At 41.5% G+C, this 14,003-nt stretch overlaps 2 protein-coding genes across 2 annotated transcripts; both read left to right on the top strand.

Annotated features, from left to right (window-relative positions):
- Nucleotides 1-1,860: 1,860 nt before the first annotated feature.
- LOC306936112 (uncharacterized protein) lies at nucleotides 1,861-3,744 on the top strand. Its single transcript, XM_079519563.1, has 2 exons — nucleotides 1,861-2,089; nucleotides 2,716-3,744. Exons 1-2 carry the CDS (start codon nucleotides 1,939-1,941, stop codon nucleotides 3,528-3,530), a joined length of 966 nt encoding a protein of 321 aa, XP_079375689.1. The 5' UTR covers nucleotides 1,861-1,938; the 3' UTR covers nucleotides 3,531-3,744.
- A 3,489-nt stretch (nucleotides 3,745-7,233) lies between these two features.
- Nucleotides 7,234-13,172, top strand: LOC306936950 (uncharacterized protein). The gene is made up of 2 exons (XM_079520615.1): nucleotides 7,234-7,492; nucleotides 9,984-13,172. Exons 1-2 carry the CDS (start codon nucleotides 7,354-7,356, stop codon nucleotides 10,751-10,753), a joined length of 909 nt encoding a protein of 302 aa, XP_079376741.1. The 5' UTR covers nucleotides 7,234-7,353; the 3' UTR covers nucleotides 10,754-13,172.
- Nucleotides 13,173-14,003: the final 831 nt, after the last annotated feature.

The raw sequence follows: 14,003 nt of genomic DNA, 5'->3' as shown, positions 1-14,003 counted from the left end.
CCTCGCTGTATGGCGTGCCAATTTTTGTTTTACACCTCTGCTGCTTAGCGGACAGTGTGGTGTCGTAGAGGAGGTCTCCACGGACATGTGCGTATGTCACACTAGTCGATACATAGCAGGGATTTTTGTCCAGTGTCCACTTTAGTTCACTTTAGTCTGGAAATGGGACATTTTTTGACCTTTCACCTCGCTGTATGGTGTGCCAATTACATTTTTACACCTCTGCTGCTTAGCGGACAGTGTGGTGTTGTAGAGGAGGTCTCCACGGACATGTGCGTATGTCACACTAGTCGATACATAGCAGGGATTTTTGTCCAGTGTCCACTTTAGTCTGGAAATGGGAGAGTTTTTGACCTTTCACCTCGCTGTATGGCGTGCCAATTTTTGTTTTACACCTCTGCTGCTTAGCGGACAGTGTGGTGTTGTAGAGGAGGTCTCCCCGGACATGTGCATATGTCACACTAGTCGATACATAGCAGGGATTTTTGTCCAGTGTCCACTTTAGTTCACTTTAGTCTGGAAATGGGATAGTTTTTGACCTTTCACCTCGCTGTATGGCGTGCCAATTTTTGTTTTACACCTCTGCTGCTTAGCGGACAGTGTGGTGTCGTAGAGGAGGTCTCCACGGACATGTGCGTATGTCACACTAGTCGATACATAGCAGGGATTTTTGTCCAGTGTCCACTTTAGTTCACTTTAGTCTGGAAATGGGACATTTTTTGACCTTTCACCTCGCTGTATGGTGTGCCAATTACATTTTTACACCTCTGCTGCTTAGCGGACAGTGTGGTGTTGTAGAGGAGGTCTCCACGGACATGTGCGTATGTCACACTAGTCGATACATAGCAGGGATTTTTGTCCAGTGTCCACTTTAGTCTGGAAATGGGAGAGTTTTTGACCTTTCACCTCGCTGTATGGCGTGCCAATTTTTGTTTTACACCTCTGCTGCTTAGCGGACAGTGTGGTGTTGTAGAGGAGGTCTCCCCGGACATGTGCGTATGTCACACTAGTCGATACATAGCAGGGATTTTTGTCCAGTGTCCACTTTAGTTCACTTTAGTCTGGAAATGGGATAGTTTTTGACCTTTCACCTCGCTGTATGGCGTGCCAATTTTTGTTTTACACCTCTGCTGCTTAGCGGACAGTGTGGTGTTGTAGAGGAGGTCTCCCCGGACATGTGCATATGTCACTCTAGTCGATACATAGCAGGGATTTTTGTCCAGTGTCCACTTTAGTTCACTTTAGTCTGGAAATGGGATAGTTTTTGACCTTTCACCTCGCTGTATGGTGTGCCAATTTTTGTTTTACACCTCTGCTGCTTAGTGGACAGTGTGGTGTTGTAGAGGAGGTCTCCCCGGACATGTGCGTATGTCACACTAGTCGATACATAGCAGGGATTTTTGTCCAGTGTCCACTTTAGTTCACTTTAGTCTGGAAATGGGATATTTTTTTATCTTTCACCTCGCTGTATGGCGTGCCAATTTTTGTTTTACACCTCTGCTGCTTAGCGGACAGTGTGGTGTTGTAGAGGAGGTCTCCCCGGACATACACTAGTCGATACATAGCAGGGATTCAGTGTCCTCTTTATAAAGTCCATGCACTCCAGTGAATAGCATTTATCCATTTAGATAACTTTTTAATTACTTATCTTTACACAGAAACATTACTTATTACTTATTTGTACACCGAAACATAATGTGTGTCCTATAGCATCGTTTAAATGCTTAATTTATAGTTTTAATGTGCTTTTTTTTTTCTTCAATACTCTAGAGGGTACTCTTATTTTGAAGAGATCGTCCACCGGAAGTCTTATATTTGCTCACTTAGATTTGCCAAAAGAACAGTGCCAAAAACGGCGCCGTAGTTTATTGTGACCAGAACATGGTTTATGGTCAACAGGGAGTCAGTGTGGTCACCGTTTGATGACTAGATACCAAGATGAGTCAAATTCAAGGTCTTCGGGTCCTTGTGAAGCAGTTTCTGTCTGCGGCTGCTAATGAGATCGTGGAAGCTGTTGAAAAGATAATTGCAGGCTACGAGGAAGAAATGCACCAGTACAAACGAGAGATCAGGTCAAATATATTATCGGGTATGCATCTGATTATCATAGGCTACAAAATCGGGGTCATGCCTATCCATGATCAAATTAAATAGAACGTCAGATCTGATATGCATGTGTGTGCAGTGTTGATTAACATTTTGATCTCCATGATGACTCAGTCTCCATATGCTCGAGCAACCTATAGATTAAGGCTAAATTCCCCATTTATTAATTAAACAGAACAGTCCCATCTAGTTGTATTACGCTACGATAAACTCACCAATATTGCACCATGCATATATGGACAGCTTTTAATGGTTTATCCATAATTGCCTGTAATTATATATGGTGGGTCTTTCCACAGTTCCATTTCTATGCCCACTGTATGTGTGCTCATCTCTGCAACATCCAGAGTGAGACTGACCCTCCTGATCTCTACTTCTATGAGCACTCATCCTGGGCATGGAAGTGGAACTGTGGAATAACATCCTTAACAAATGATATATTACACTTGGTTAAGACATAGTGAGTGAGTGACTTCAGCAGTAGTTAATGGTGAGGTTGAGGAATTAATGATGATTTCATGGTAAATTCATTATGAATTAATGTATGAGTACATGCTCAAGTAACGTTTTCAAATCATTTCTGTTCTCTTCTCCTTTCCTGCTCCTCAGAGGAAGCACAGCTCAACCTCTCTGTGTGGGAGGAGGATCTCCTCACTAAGCAGCAGCAGGAGTGGAATTCCAGTCTGAGGCAGAAGAACCCTGAGTCCCTGCAGACTGAGAGGAGCCACAATGAACCTTTGAGCATCAGCCAGGACAGAAGACCAGAGGACGACACCATCCATGACATATTCACTCAGTGTGAGAAAAATGAACATGAAATAATATACAAAGTAGAGGAGGAACCTCTACCTGTCACTTCAGCTGAGCAGATGCCAATAGAGACTGATGAAGAGGTCCCATCTCCAGGATTCTCTGAGGCTGAAAACGGAATTGACGATGACTGGAATGCTACTCAAGATGGAGACGGTGACAGAAGTGAAGAGTGGACACCAAGCGGACAACATCGTACACTGACTGGTAAGACACCACGGACGAAGAAAAAGCAAAAATCCTGCAAAGTATGTGAGAAATCTTTTTACACTGAACTCTCATTGGTGAAACATCTGGAAGTTCACCCTAAAGATTTCTGTGGGCTGTGTGGGATGCACTTCATGACAGAGGAGGATTTTAAACTTCACCTGAAAACTCACCTGAATGTGAAAGCAAAGGCGTTCAGATGCAAGGAGTGTGGTAGATACTTCAGCCGATACCAAAATATGACAAGACACCTCCGGATCCACACTGGGGAGAAGTCCTACTCTTGCAACAGCTGCAGTAAATGCTTCAGTAGTTATTATTTATTAAAACAACACATGGTGGATCACATTGTAACGTCCAGGATTCTAACCCAGGTCTCCCGCATGGAAAGTCAACATCTTAATTAATGACTAGACAAAATGGGAATTCTCCTTTGGCCAGTGGAGATATTAGGCTTGTTGTCATCAGGCTCTGAGACATTCTGCTGCAACATGATGGTGGCAAACTGAGCACATCGTTTTGGCCAGAGCTCCGTGTCACTCGCTCATAATTTTCAGTTTTTCCAACTTATTCTATATGGTTCCTTTGTATTTGGGAGTTTATCAAATAAAATAATAAAGCATCTGAAAAAAGACAAAAGAACGGAACAGTGTGTGAAATATGTGTCAAGTTTTGTGATGGCTAATATACAAGCAAGCTTGTACATCTGTTATCTTTTAGCGGTGGCACACCGTCTCCAATGAATAGCTTTGTCCCTTTTTTCCGTATGTGAGTTTGGAGTACGACCTTTGACCCCTGCATGCAGCATGCTGATTGGGGTCATGATTTAATTTATTTATTTTTAATAATTTAGATTTTTCTTTTCGCACAAATATTCCTGGCACAAAACATTTTCAGATGGAGGGTCCGCAGCCAAATATATATCATGTTGGGGATCCTTGGTACGAAAAGGTTTGAGAACTACTGATTTAGAACTTAAGGCATTTGTAGAATCGGATTCAGGTATTAATCTGGTAAACTAGTAAATGCGCTCAGTGGAGAGCAGACCACCATGAAGTCAGCTTGATCATAGTGTTACAGTGCCATGCAAAGTTTCAAATACATTTTTATGTAATATTTTTGTCATTTCATCATACCTCGAAATACAAAGTTGCATTTGTATATTAGACTATAATAAAAAATTGAGATTACATTTAATATTTAATATTTCATTTTCAGTGGAAGCCAGCAACCTGAAGATACAAAGATCCTTAAGACATAGCTGCTGCAAAATCTACAACCAGCTACAAAAACGTTGAGCTGGTTTCAACTTCAGCTACAAAACTACACATAGTGTGTAGCTTTGCATCTTTGTATCTTTTGCATCTGCTAGTGTGAACGAGACTAGTATAATTCTCATTGTTTTTTTTGTTTTTTTTATTATAATCCCACGATTTTGCAACGCCGAACACCCAGGGAGTTGTTGACCACCAAACCGCATTGTCCCATGACAAAACATTTTCTCAATGTTTCGTGGCACTACATGAATCTGTTAGGATTCTGTGACAGGCCATGCCCCATTTTGGCCACGTGGTGTGAAAAGTAAATAAATTCTTTGTTACCTCATGACAAACTTTAACACCAAGTGCAAAATCTGTTCCTAACATTTGTAGATAAGATGTGCTACTAACAGACCGATAAATGGATTGGGGTGAAAACATAAACCCTGTTCTCCCAATGGTAGTGACATCTGGTCAAAAACGGTTTGCAGCTGTTTTACATGCAGGGCCAGGAGACATTAAGTAGTTAATTTGTTTTTAATTTAGTAATTTAGTTCCTATTTCCAATTTTGTGTAATGCAGTTAATATAGTCAGGCTTGCCTTTTACCTTTTTTTTGTTTCATGGACATAAGAACCAGTCTTGACTAGATTGTATATGACATCACAGCCCATGGACCTTTCAAAATCTGATTATTATCTGATGTAGGCCTACTGTCCATCTTGTACCAAATGATGTCAAGTCCATAATTACATTACATACAAACTGCACTGTTGCTTTGTGAAACATTAAGATATGAATATGTGTTTTTTACAAGTCATGTACAGGTGTACCCACCAACTGATCACTGCACTGTGAAATCGCATCAGATGATGCTATGAAGTGGGAGTTTCTCCAACCTGTATTTGCTGTGTAACCTCAGAAAGAATATTCTAAGAATAAATCACTGGGTTGATTTTCGATGGTGTTTTCTCCTCTCATTTGGCGTCCACGTTCTCCACTTTTACTATTTAAACTTTGATCTTTACTTGCAATATTTTTTAGATCTATCAGTGGGTATTTGTGAAGTGCATGCATCTATTATTCATTTATTTGAAATAGCCTAAGTTGTCTAATTCCTCAAACAAACTGAGTAGTCCGGCAGCCGAGGTGGACGGGTGGGAAATTATTTGGTATAGTCTTTTTTTATTGGCCTAAAATATTGTCTATATACATACATTCATGAATCCACTTGGTGACCGGCTGTCACTACTGGGCAATGTTTTGTATAGGGGTTTCTTGTGACCCTACCATATAACATCCTATGGCAGGCAAAAATGTCAAAAATTTCCTTTTGCTTTTAAGTAGCATGTGACATGTCAAACTAGGGTGTTTTCATGATTCTGAATCCATTCCAAGCATTCGTTTTGCACAAAATACACTCCTTGGGCTAAAAACAACCATATAAGTCATGACAAATGTGATGAGGTCAGCACATTTTGGGCACATTTGGGCAAGTGGCTATGGCTGCTTTCAGCCCAAAGAGTGTATTTTGTGCAAAACTAATGCTTGGAATGGAATCATGAAAACCCCCTAGTTTGACATGTCACATGCTGCTTAAGCAAAAGGAAAATTTGACATTTTGATAATGGCCATATGATGTTAATGGTAGAGTCACAAGAAACCCCTATAAAAAAATGTGCCCAATAGCCGGTCAGCAAGTGGATTCATGAATGTATGTATATATTTTAGGCCAATAAAAAAGACTATATACCAAATGTCCCACTTTAAACAAAAGAAGCCTGTCGGCTGCCAGACTAGACACAGACTAGACACAGACTAGACACAGTAACACTGTTACTTTTAGTGATCTCATCATTATTGTCTCCACCAGGCCGAACACTCCGTCCGTGTGTGTGTCCGTCCGTCCTTCCGTCCGTCTGTTACCAGCTAATCTCCGGCACCGTTAACCCGGTCGATGCCAAACTTTGCACACACACTCCCTGGATGCCAACGATGAACCTCTGCCCCACATTTTCCAGAACGGCCTGTTATAGCGCCACCATGAGGCAGCTTTTCACATTTTTTACCTAAAACTGCACCGATCTGCGTGAAACGTTGCATGCACACTCCCTAGAGGCCAAGGACAAACCGTTGACCTGCATTTTCCGCATCTGCCTTTTATAGCGCCACCAGGAGGCCGACTTTTGTAAAACACATTTTTTTTCCAGTTTTTACTCCTCCAGATTCTGTCCAAATATCTCACAAATCGTTACACAGTATCTCTATGGTCATGTGCTCAAGTCGGATCTGTCCGATATTTCATATTCCATCCTAATTGGCTATAATTGGCTTTCACAGTTTGCAAGATTGCCCCCTTTTGAACAAAAGCCTCAAATCATGAACGCAGCATGCAATTTACGTGACATCTTTCACACATTGTCTTACTAGGCTGAGGAATATATCCCACCCTTTTCACATTGGCCTGTTATAGCGCCACCAACAGGTTGATTTTTGCAAAACACATTTTTGGAACAAAATGCCTCAAAAACATGTTTATATTAATCCTAAACATTTTGCCAAACATCTCACACAGTCCTATCCTCCTGGTGGAGACCTGTGCCCAGAAGGGCACTTTTTCTAGTTGAATATGGGTTCATGGTGCATACTACTATAACACTTTGCATTCAGTAAATTGTATATTTACTATGAGAAAGGGGTGGCGTAGGGAAGAATGCACTTCAACCAAGACTCGACCATGATGAGTTGGGAATGAAATCACTGGGTGGACTGAAGAGAACAGTAGGTGGCGGTAATGCACAAATATGTTTGCCAGCCGCCAATAAACCCAGTCAGTAGAAGGACAACGGATGTAAACATAAACAGTCTCTCTCACTCACTCGTGTAGTTTATCGTGACCAGAACAAGATAATTATTTATATGATTATAACTTAACAGTCAATGTGATCATAAACGTTCGACCAGGTGCCAAAATGAGTCAAATTCGAGGTCTTCGGGTCCTTGTGAAGCAGTTTCTGTCTGCGGCTGCTGATGAGATCATGGAAGCTGTTGAAAAGATAATCGCAGGCTACGAGGAAGAAATGTTCCAGTACAGGTCAAATAGATTATCAGGTATGCATAAAACCATAGATCAAGTTAAATAGCACATCAGATCAGATATATGCATGTGTGTGCAATGTATCTAATCTGATTAACATAACAGGAGCCCTCACAAGGTTTCTTCGACTATGCATGCATCTCATATGGTACCACACCTCAAAGGCCGTAAAAACAAAGCTCCAGACATCGCAAAGACGCAAAACAACTGGTCATTTCTTTCTGGTCACTGCTCATTTTGATTGGAATGGCCTGGGCAGCTTGTGGTTGACGACAGAGTACAGCAACTTGCAATGGGCCTGGTTACCCATGTACTGTATCTGTATACCTGTCAAAAATACTTCCTTAATGTCAACAAAGTCCACGATCACAAGACCAGAGGGAGTTCAACAAAAAACACGTTCAACCCAGATTCGGCTCAAACAAAGGGTTAAATTAATTTAGTGGCTATGCCACTAAAATGTAAAACGCCCTAACAAAAACAACAACAACCATCCATCCATCTTCAACCACTTATCCATAGCCGGGTCACGGGGGCAACAGCTCCACCAGAGAGATCCAGACTTCCCTCTCCAGAGGCTAGAGCAACATTAGTAACTTCATTATGGAGGATCCCGACTCTAACCGAGGCGATCCAAGGTCAGTGTGGAGATATAATCCCTCCATCTGATCCTTGGTCTGCCCTGGGGTCTCCTTCCAGTGGGACGTGCATCGAGGACCTCCCTAGGGAGACTGGCATACTTTGATGCTCAAACCACCTAAGATGCTCGAACCACCTAAGCTGGCTGGCCTTGCCTTCTGGATCAGCTCTCTTCATCATAACAATAACAGTGCGGTACAGCGACTGCAATACCGCCCCTGTAACTCCGATTCTCCGGCTGATCTCCTTCTTCGTTCTTCCCTCACTCGTGAACAAGACCCCCAAGATACTTAAACTCCTTCACCTCGGCAATGTCTCATTCCCTACTTGGAGTGCACAATCCATCACATCGGTTTCCTGCTGAGAACCATGGCCTCAGATTTGGAGATGGCGATCCTCATCCCAGTCGCCGTACACTCGACTGCGAACCGGTCCAGTGAGAGCTGAAGGTCTCGGATGATGGTGCCATCAGGACCTGTACTTTCCTTGAACTGTACCTATTCTGCAAACTGTTAATAAAAAAATCAATCAGTCACTCAGTCAATCAATCAATCACATTAAGATCACCATATCCGTAAGGCGCAAACAACATAGCCTGGTTAATAAACCAGACCGAATCAGCCGTTGGCAAAAAAAAGTTGCCTACCAGCGGATTACGGTCTGGCGAGGCTCAGTAGCACGCCTCTTTCCTACAGCAGAGAACAGGTCGGACCAATCGGGACACGGTATGCAATATAGGCGGGCTTTGGTACAGTGACGTTCAATGCTTGAGACTTTTGACTGACAGTAGCTCTGACCAATTGCGTCAAAGAGAAAATGTTCCCCGGGAAATGAAATCCAAGTGGAGCCAGCCCAGACTGATATACCGCGACAGTGTTGTGTGATATTAGTCTGGCTTATTAGCCAGGCTACAAACAACATGGGCCTAGATTGAGGCTAAATTCCCCATTTATGAAACAAAACAGTCTATCTCATCTCATCTCTTTGTATATTACGCAATGATAAACACCATACACAGCTGTCCATATTGTCTTTGTCAGCTTTGAAAATAATAATAATCACATTCACAATCCTCCATCGTACCATATAGAGCAACGTTCGTTCAACTTTGACCCCTCTGTCACATGGAACAATTTTTGTTCAGCTATTAGTGTAGATTTACAGATTACAATGAATGGAGAATTTACGTCATATGTGGACGAGCAAATCTGTATTTTGTCCTACACAGATTAAATTCCCATTGACAATGAATGGAGAATTTAAAGTTATGTGGACGAGCTAATCGGTGTCTTCGTCCTACACAAAGTTAAAAAAAAAAAAAAAATCCCATTGACAATGAATGACCTATGCGGCATGTAACCTGGAGAATGTACGTCATATGTGGACGAGCAAACCAACATGTTACGTCATGATGATGTATGATGATAAGAGCGCCCCTCACTTCACACGGGTGTGATTTGTCAGTATCACTATGCCAGCAGCAGCACAAAACCATAGTTCCATGTGACAGAGGTGTCAAAGTTGAACGAAAGTTGCTCTACATGGTAGAAATACATTTTTGTAAATTAATTCATTTTTAATGAGTGCCAGTGCCCCTCACCAAATGACCGGAACCACTTAATATTCTATTCACCAAAACCAGACAAGAACTCCCACCACAGGACTCACGCAATCAATTAATACATTTGCAACCACTATATAAGTATTTATAAGTATAAGTATTTTCTACAGCTTTAAGTCCAAAACTAACTAACCCTTTAATTAAAGCAGACAAATGGAAGAGATTGCAATTTACTTTTCATAACCGAGTGTTGACGAGTTTTCAAATCATTGCTGAATGTTCTCTTCTCCTTTCCTGCTCCTCAGATGAAGCACAGCGCAACCTCTCTGTGTGGGAGAAGGATTTCCTTACTGAGCAGCAGCAGGAGTGGAATTCCAGTCCGAGGCAGAAGAACCCTGAGTCCCTGCAGACTGAGAGGAGCCACAATGAACCTTTGAGCAGCAGCCAGGACAGAAGACCAGAGGACGACACCATCCATGACATATTCACTCCTCATTGTGAGAAAAATGAACATGAAATATACAAAGTAGAGGAAGAACCTCTACCTGTCACTTCAGCTGAGCAGATGATCATAGTGACTGATGAAGAGGTCCCATCTCCAGGATTCTCTGAGGCTGAAAACGGAATTAACGATGACTGGAATGCTACTCAAGATGGAGACGGTGACAGAAGTGAAGAGTGGACGCCAAGCGGACAACATCGTACACTGACTGGTTCACCACAGGCGAAGAAAAAGCTAAAATCATGTATCATCTGTAAAGTGTGTCAGAAATCCTTTTACTCCGAACTCTCATTGGTGGAACATCTGGAAATTCACCCTAAAGATGTCTGTGGGCTGTGTGGGATGATGCACTTTAAGACTGAGGACGATTTTAAACTTCACCTGAAAACTCACCTGAAAGCAAAGGTTTGTGATGTTTGTGGGAAATGCTTTGCCAGGCCTAGCTATTTGAAGGAACACATGAGGAGCCACACGGGAGTGAAGCCGTTCAGATGCAAGGAGTGTGGTAGATACTTCAGCCGACACCAAAATATGACAAGACACCTCAGGATCCACACTGGGGAGAAATCATAATCTTGCAACACCTGCAGTAAATGCTTCAGTAGTTATTATTTTCTTAAAACAACACATGGTGGATCACATTGTAACATCCAGGATTCTAACCTGGGACTCCCGCATGGAAAGTCAACATCTTAATGACTAGTTAAAAGGGGAATTCTCCTTTGACCAGTGGAGATATTAGGCTTGTTGTCATCAGGCTCTGTACTCTGCTGCAACATGATGGTGGCAAACTGAGCACATTGTTTTGGCCATCGTTTTTTTACACAAATATACTCTTTTGGGGGTTCCTGGCACAACACATTTTCAGATGGGGGTCCGCAGCCAAATATATATCATGTTGGGGATCCTTGACACGAAAATATTTGAGAACTACTGATTTAGAAGCCATTTGTAGATTTGGTTTCAGATATTAATGGGTTAAACTAGTAAATGTGCTCAGTGGAGAGCAGACCTCCACCAAGAAAACCGCTTGTGCATAGAGTGTTAAGGTGCCATGCAAAGTTTGTTTCAAATCACATTTCATGTAATTTGTTTTTCATTTCATCATGCTTTGAAATACAACTTTGCACATGCCTCCCATGCAGTCTTCAACCAGCCAAGATTGTCACATGTCTCCCCCTTCTCTGCTCCCTCCATTGGCTCCTGCTTACTGCCCGCACAGAGTACAAAACATTGATGTTGGCCTACAAAGCAACCAAAGGTATATGGCACCCCCGTATCTTCAAAGTCTGATCCCACCCCTGCTCACTCGGTCAGCTAACACAGGGAAGCACTAGAACCTTCATTAAAACTTCTGGGACAACGCTCCACGCGTCCCAGACTCTCCCTTCTGGCCCCCACTATGGAAAAAACTTGGTTAGAACTGCAGACTCACTCCTGAGTCCCAATCTTCCTCTGTAGTCTGAAGACACTCACCTCTTCAGACTCCACCTTAGCCCGTGTAGCACTTGCCGAGCCTCAACGACCTTGCAGACTTATATGCTTTTGTTTTTTGTAGACATAGCATTGATTGTATAGTGTATACTTTCATTGTACAGATACTGTTAGACCGATGTTAGGTTCTTGGTTTACTTTTGATCCTAGTGATGTATTAAATCCTAGGTTCTTGGTTTACTTTTGACCCTAGTGATGTATTAAAATAAATCCTTGTTGTTCTGAGCGTCTGCTAAATGCCTAAATTGTAGACATGTTTGATTAATTAGCTATTTGTGAAATGTGTTAGACTAAGTATAATTCTCATTTGTAAAATGGAAATGGTTGTGGCCCATGATGTCAACCAACAAGTTGGTGGTTTCAAGTCAAGCCCAGAGACATAACAAGTTCCCATTCTGAAATGTCATAAAAAGATGGAAGTGGTCTTGGCCCAGGGGTCCTCCGCCGACCGGGGGTCGACCAGGAAGTTGGCAGCTCTGAGCCGAGTACGATGACACTCCACATAGTCCCTTAAAAATATATTACAGAAACCGTGTGTGTGTGTGTGTGTGTGTGTGTGGTGTGGAGGCCGTGCTTAATGAGTACCACAGACGAAAAACAGTCTAAGTCCAAATTTCAGACTGACCCCTCCACGAAAAGGCCTCGTTGTCCTGAACCCTTATCTATCATTTATACATTATGGATCAATAGTGTGGACTTAGACTGTTATTCGTCTGTGGCATTCATTTTCTCAATGTTTTGTGGCGTTACACGAATGATCTGTTTGTGACAGGCCATGCCACATGGTGTCAAAAGTAAATAAGTTCTTCCTTACCTCATGACAGACCTTGAACCTAAGTTCAACTTAAGAGATTTCACTACACAGAATGAATGAATGCAACACATGCAGAAAATAAATACAAATAATGAATTAATTTAACAAATGAATAAATGAGCATGTGATAGTATGAACAGTCATAAGGCATGAAATGCTTTGGCACGGGCCAAAGCATTTTGAGTTCATTTTTGTGTTACTTTTTATAAATCAACAAGCAGCTCTGGTCAGGAGATATTAGCCTACTAGTACTAATTAATTAATAAGGGACAGTAGGCTACTGAGTGAGTGTTATATATTAATGTAGTTCCTTTTACCATTTTTGTGTAATAAGCCTACTGATAATATAGTCGGGCTTGCGATTTACCTTTTACTCATATATTATCACAGCTTCATGGCCATGAGAAGTTGAGAACCAGTTTCGACTAGATTGTATGCCATCCATCTAATTATTATCTGATGTAGGCCTACTGTCCATCTTGTACCAAATGATCTCAAACTGCACTGTTGCTTTGTGAAACATTAAGATATGAAGATGTTTTTGACAAGTCATGTACACCTGTACCCAACAACTGGTCACTGGACTGTGAAATATGATGCTATGAAGTGGGAGTTTCTCCAACCTGTATTTCCTGTGTAATCTCAATGAGTATTCTCATAGAATAAACCCTCAAATTGATTTTCGATGGTGTTTTCTCCTCTCATTTGGCTTCTGCATTCTTCATTTTCACTATTTAAAATTTCATTTTTTTATTTTATTTCATTTACTTGCAATATTGTTTTTTGATATATCAATGTGGGGGTTTTATAAAGTCATTTATTAAAAATAAGTTATGTAGTTCCTCAAACAAACTGTGGATGGTAGCAACACGCTGTTAGTTCATGGTGCTCAATCTGGTATAACACTTTGGATTCAGTAAGTATAGTAGATTTACTGAATGCAAGAGAAAGTCTGGAACTGTTGTATCAAACAATTGACTGAGAGGAGGCGTTTGACACAATGAGCAGGATATAAGTCAAAGTGGTTGTCAGTTTTTCCAACACGGAGAGAGGGTGGCATTTTAAAATGGCTATAGAATTCGTCCACCTGGCTGTTCTTAAAAATCACTGTTAGCCTACTGTTCTATAGAGGATAATAATTGATTAAAAGCAGCTGTCATTTTTTTGTAACGTTAGAAGGACGTAACTATAGTATACTTTATCGTTTATTTATTTTTTGTTTAAGATAACTTTGCATTTGGTGAGTAGCCAAAGTTGTTTACAGTTACAACTGTTTATCAAGAGAGTGTTGTTTACACTCTAAAATGACAAGCAACGCAGCTTGTCATTCCATCGTTGAATTCTAGTGCTTTCTGTCTCTTTGCTTGGCTTTACATACAGAGACAAACATGGCTTAATTTGCTCTCTTGGGGGTATTAGTGTATCACAGCCTTTAGAGTATATCACAGCACGCATGGTCGGTGTCGCTGTCCATTGGCGGTGGTGCTGAACCATTTACTAATCGATGTATGACGG

Source organism: Electrona antarctica, assembly GCF_951216825.1.
Source record: "Electrona antarctica genome assembly, chromosome: 14".
Lineage (NCBI taxonomy): Eukaryota > Metazoa > Chordata > Actinopteri > Myctophiformes > Myctophidae > Electrona > Electrona antarctica.
Note: the sequence above shows the minus strand (reverse complement) of the source record. Positions and strands in the feature narration are given on the sequence as shown.

What these genes read in the sequence shown, in the direction of transcription:
- LOC306936112 (XM_079519563.1), top strand. Translation starts at nt 1,939, where the DNA reads ATGAGTCAAATTCAAGGTCTTCGGGTCCTTGTGAAGCAGTTTCTGTCT. An exon ending in CAGGTCAAATATATTATCGG is followed by an intron (nt 2,090 to 2,715) that starts GTATGCATCTGA and finishes CCTGCTCCTCAG; the next exon opens with AGGAAGCACAGCTCAACCTC.
- LOC306936950 (XM_079520615.1), top strand. Translation starts at nt 7,354, where the DNA reads ATGAGTCAAATTCGAGGTCTTCGGGTCCTTGTGAAGCAGTTTCTGTCT. An exon ending in CAGGTCAAATAGATTATCAG is followed by an intron (nt 7,493 to 9,983) that starts GTATGCATAAAA and finishes CCTGCTCCTCAG; the next exon opens with ATGAAGCACAGCGCAACCTC.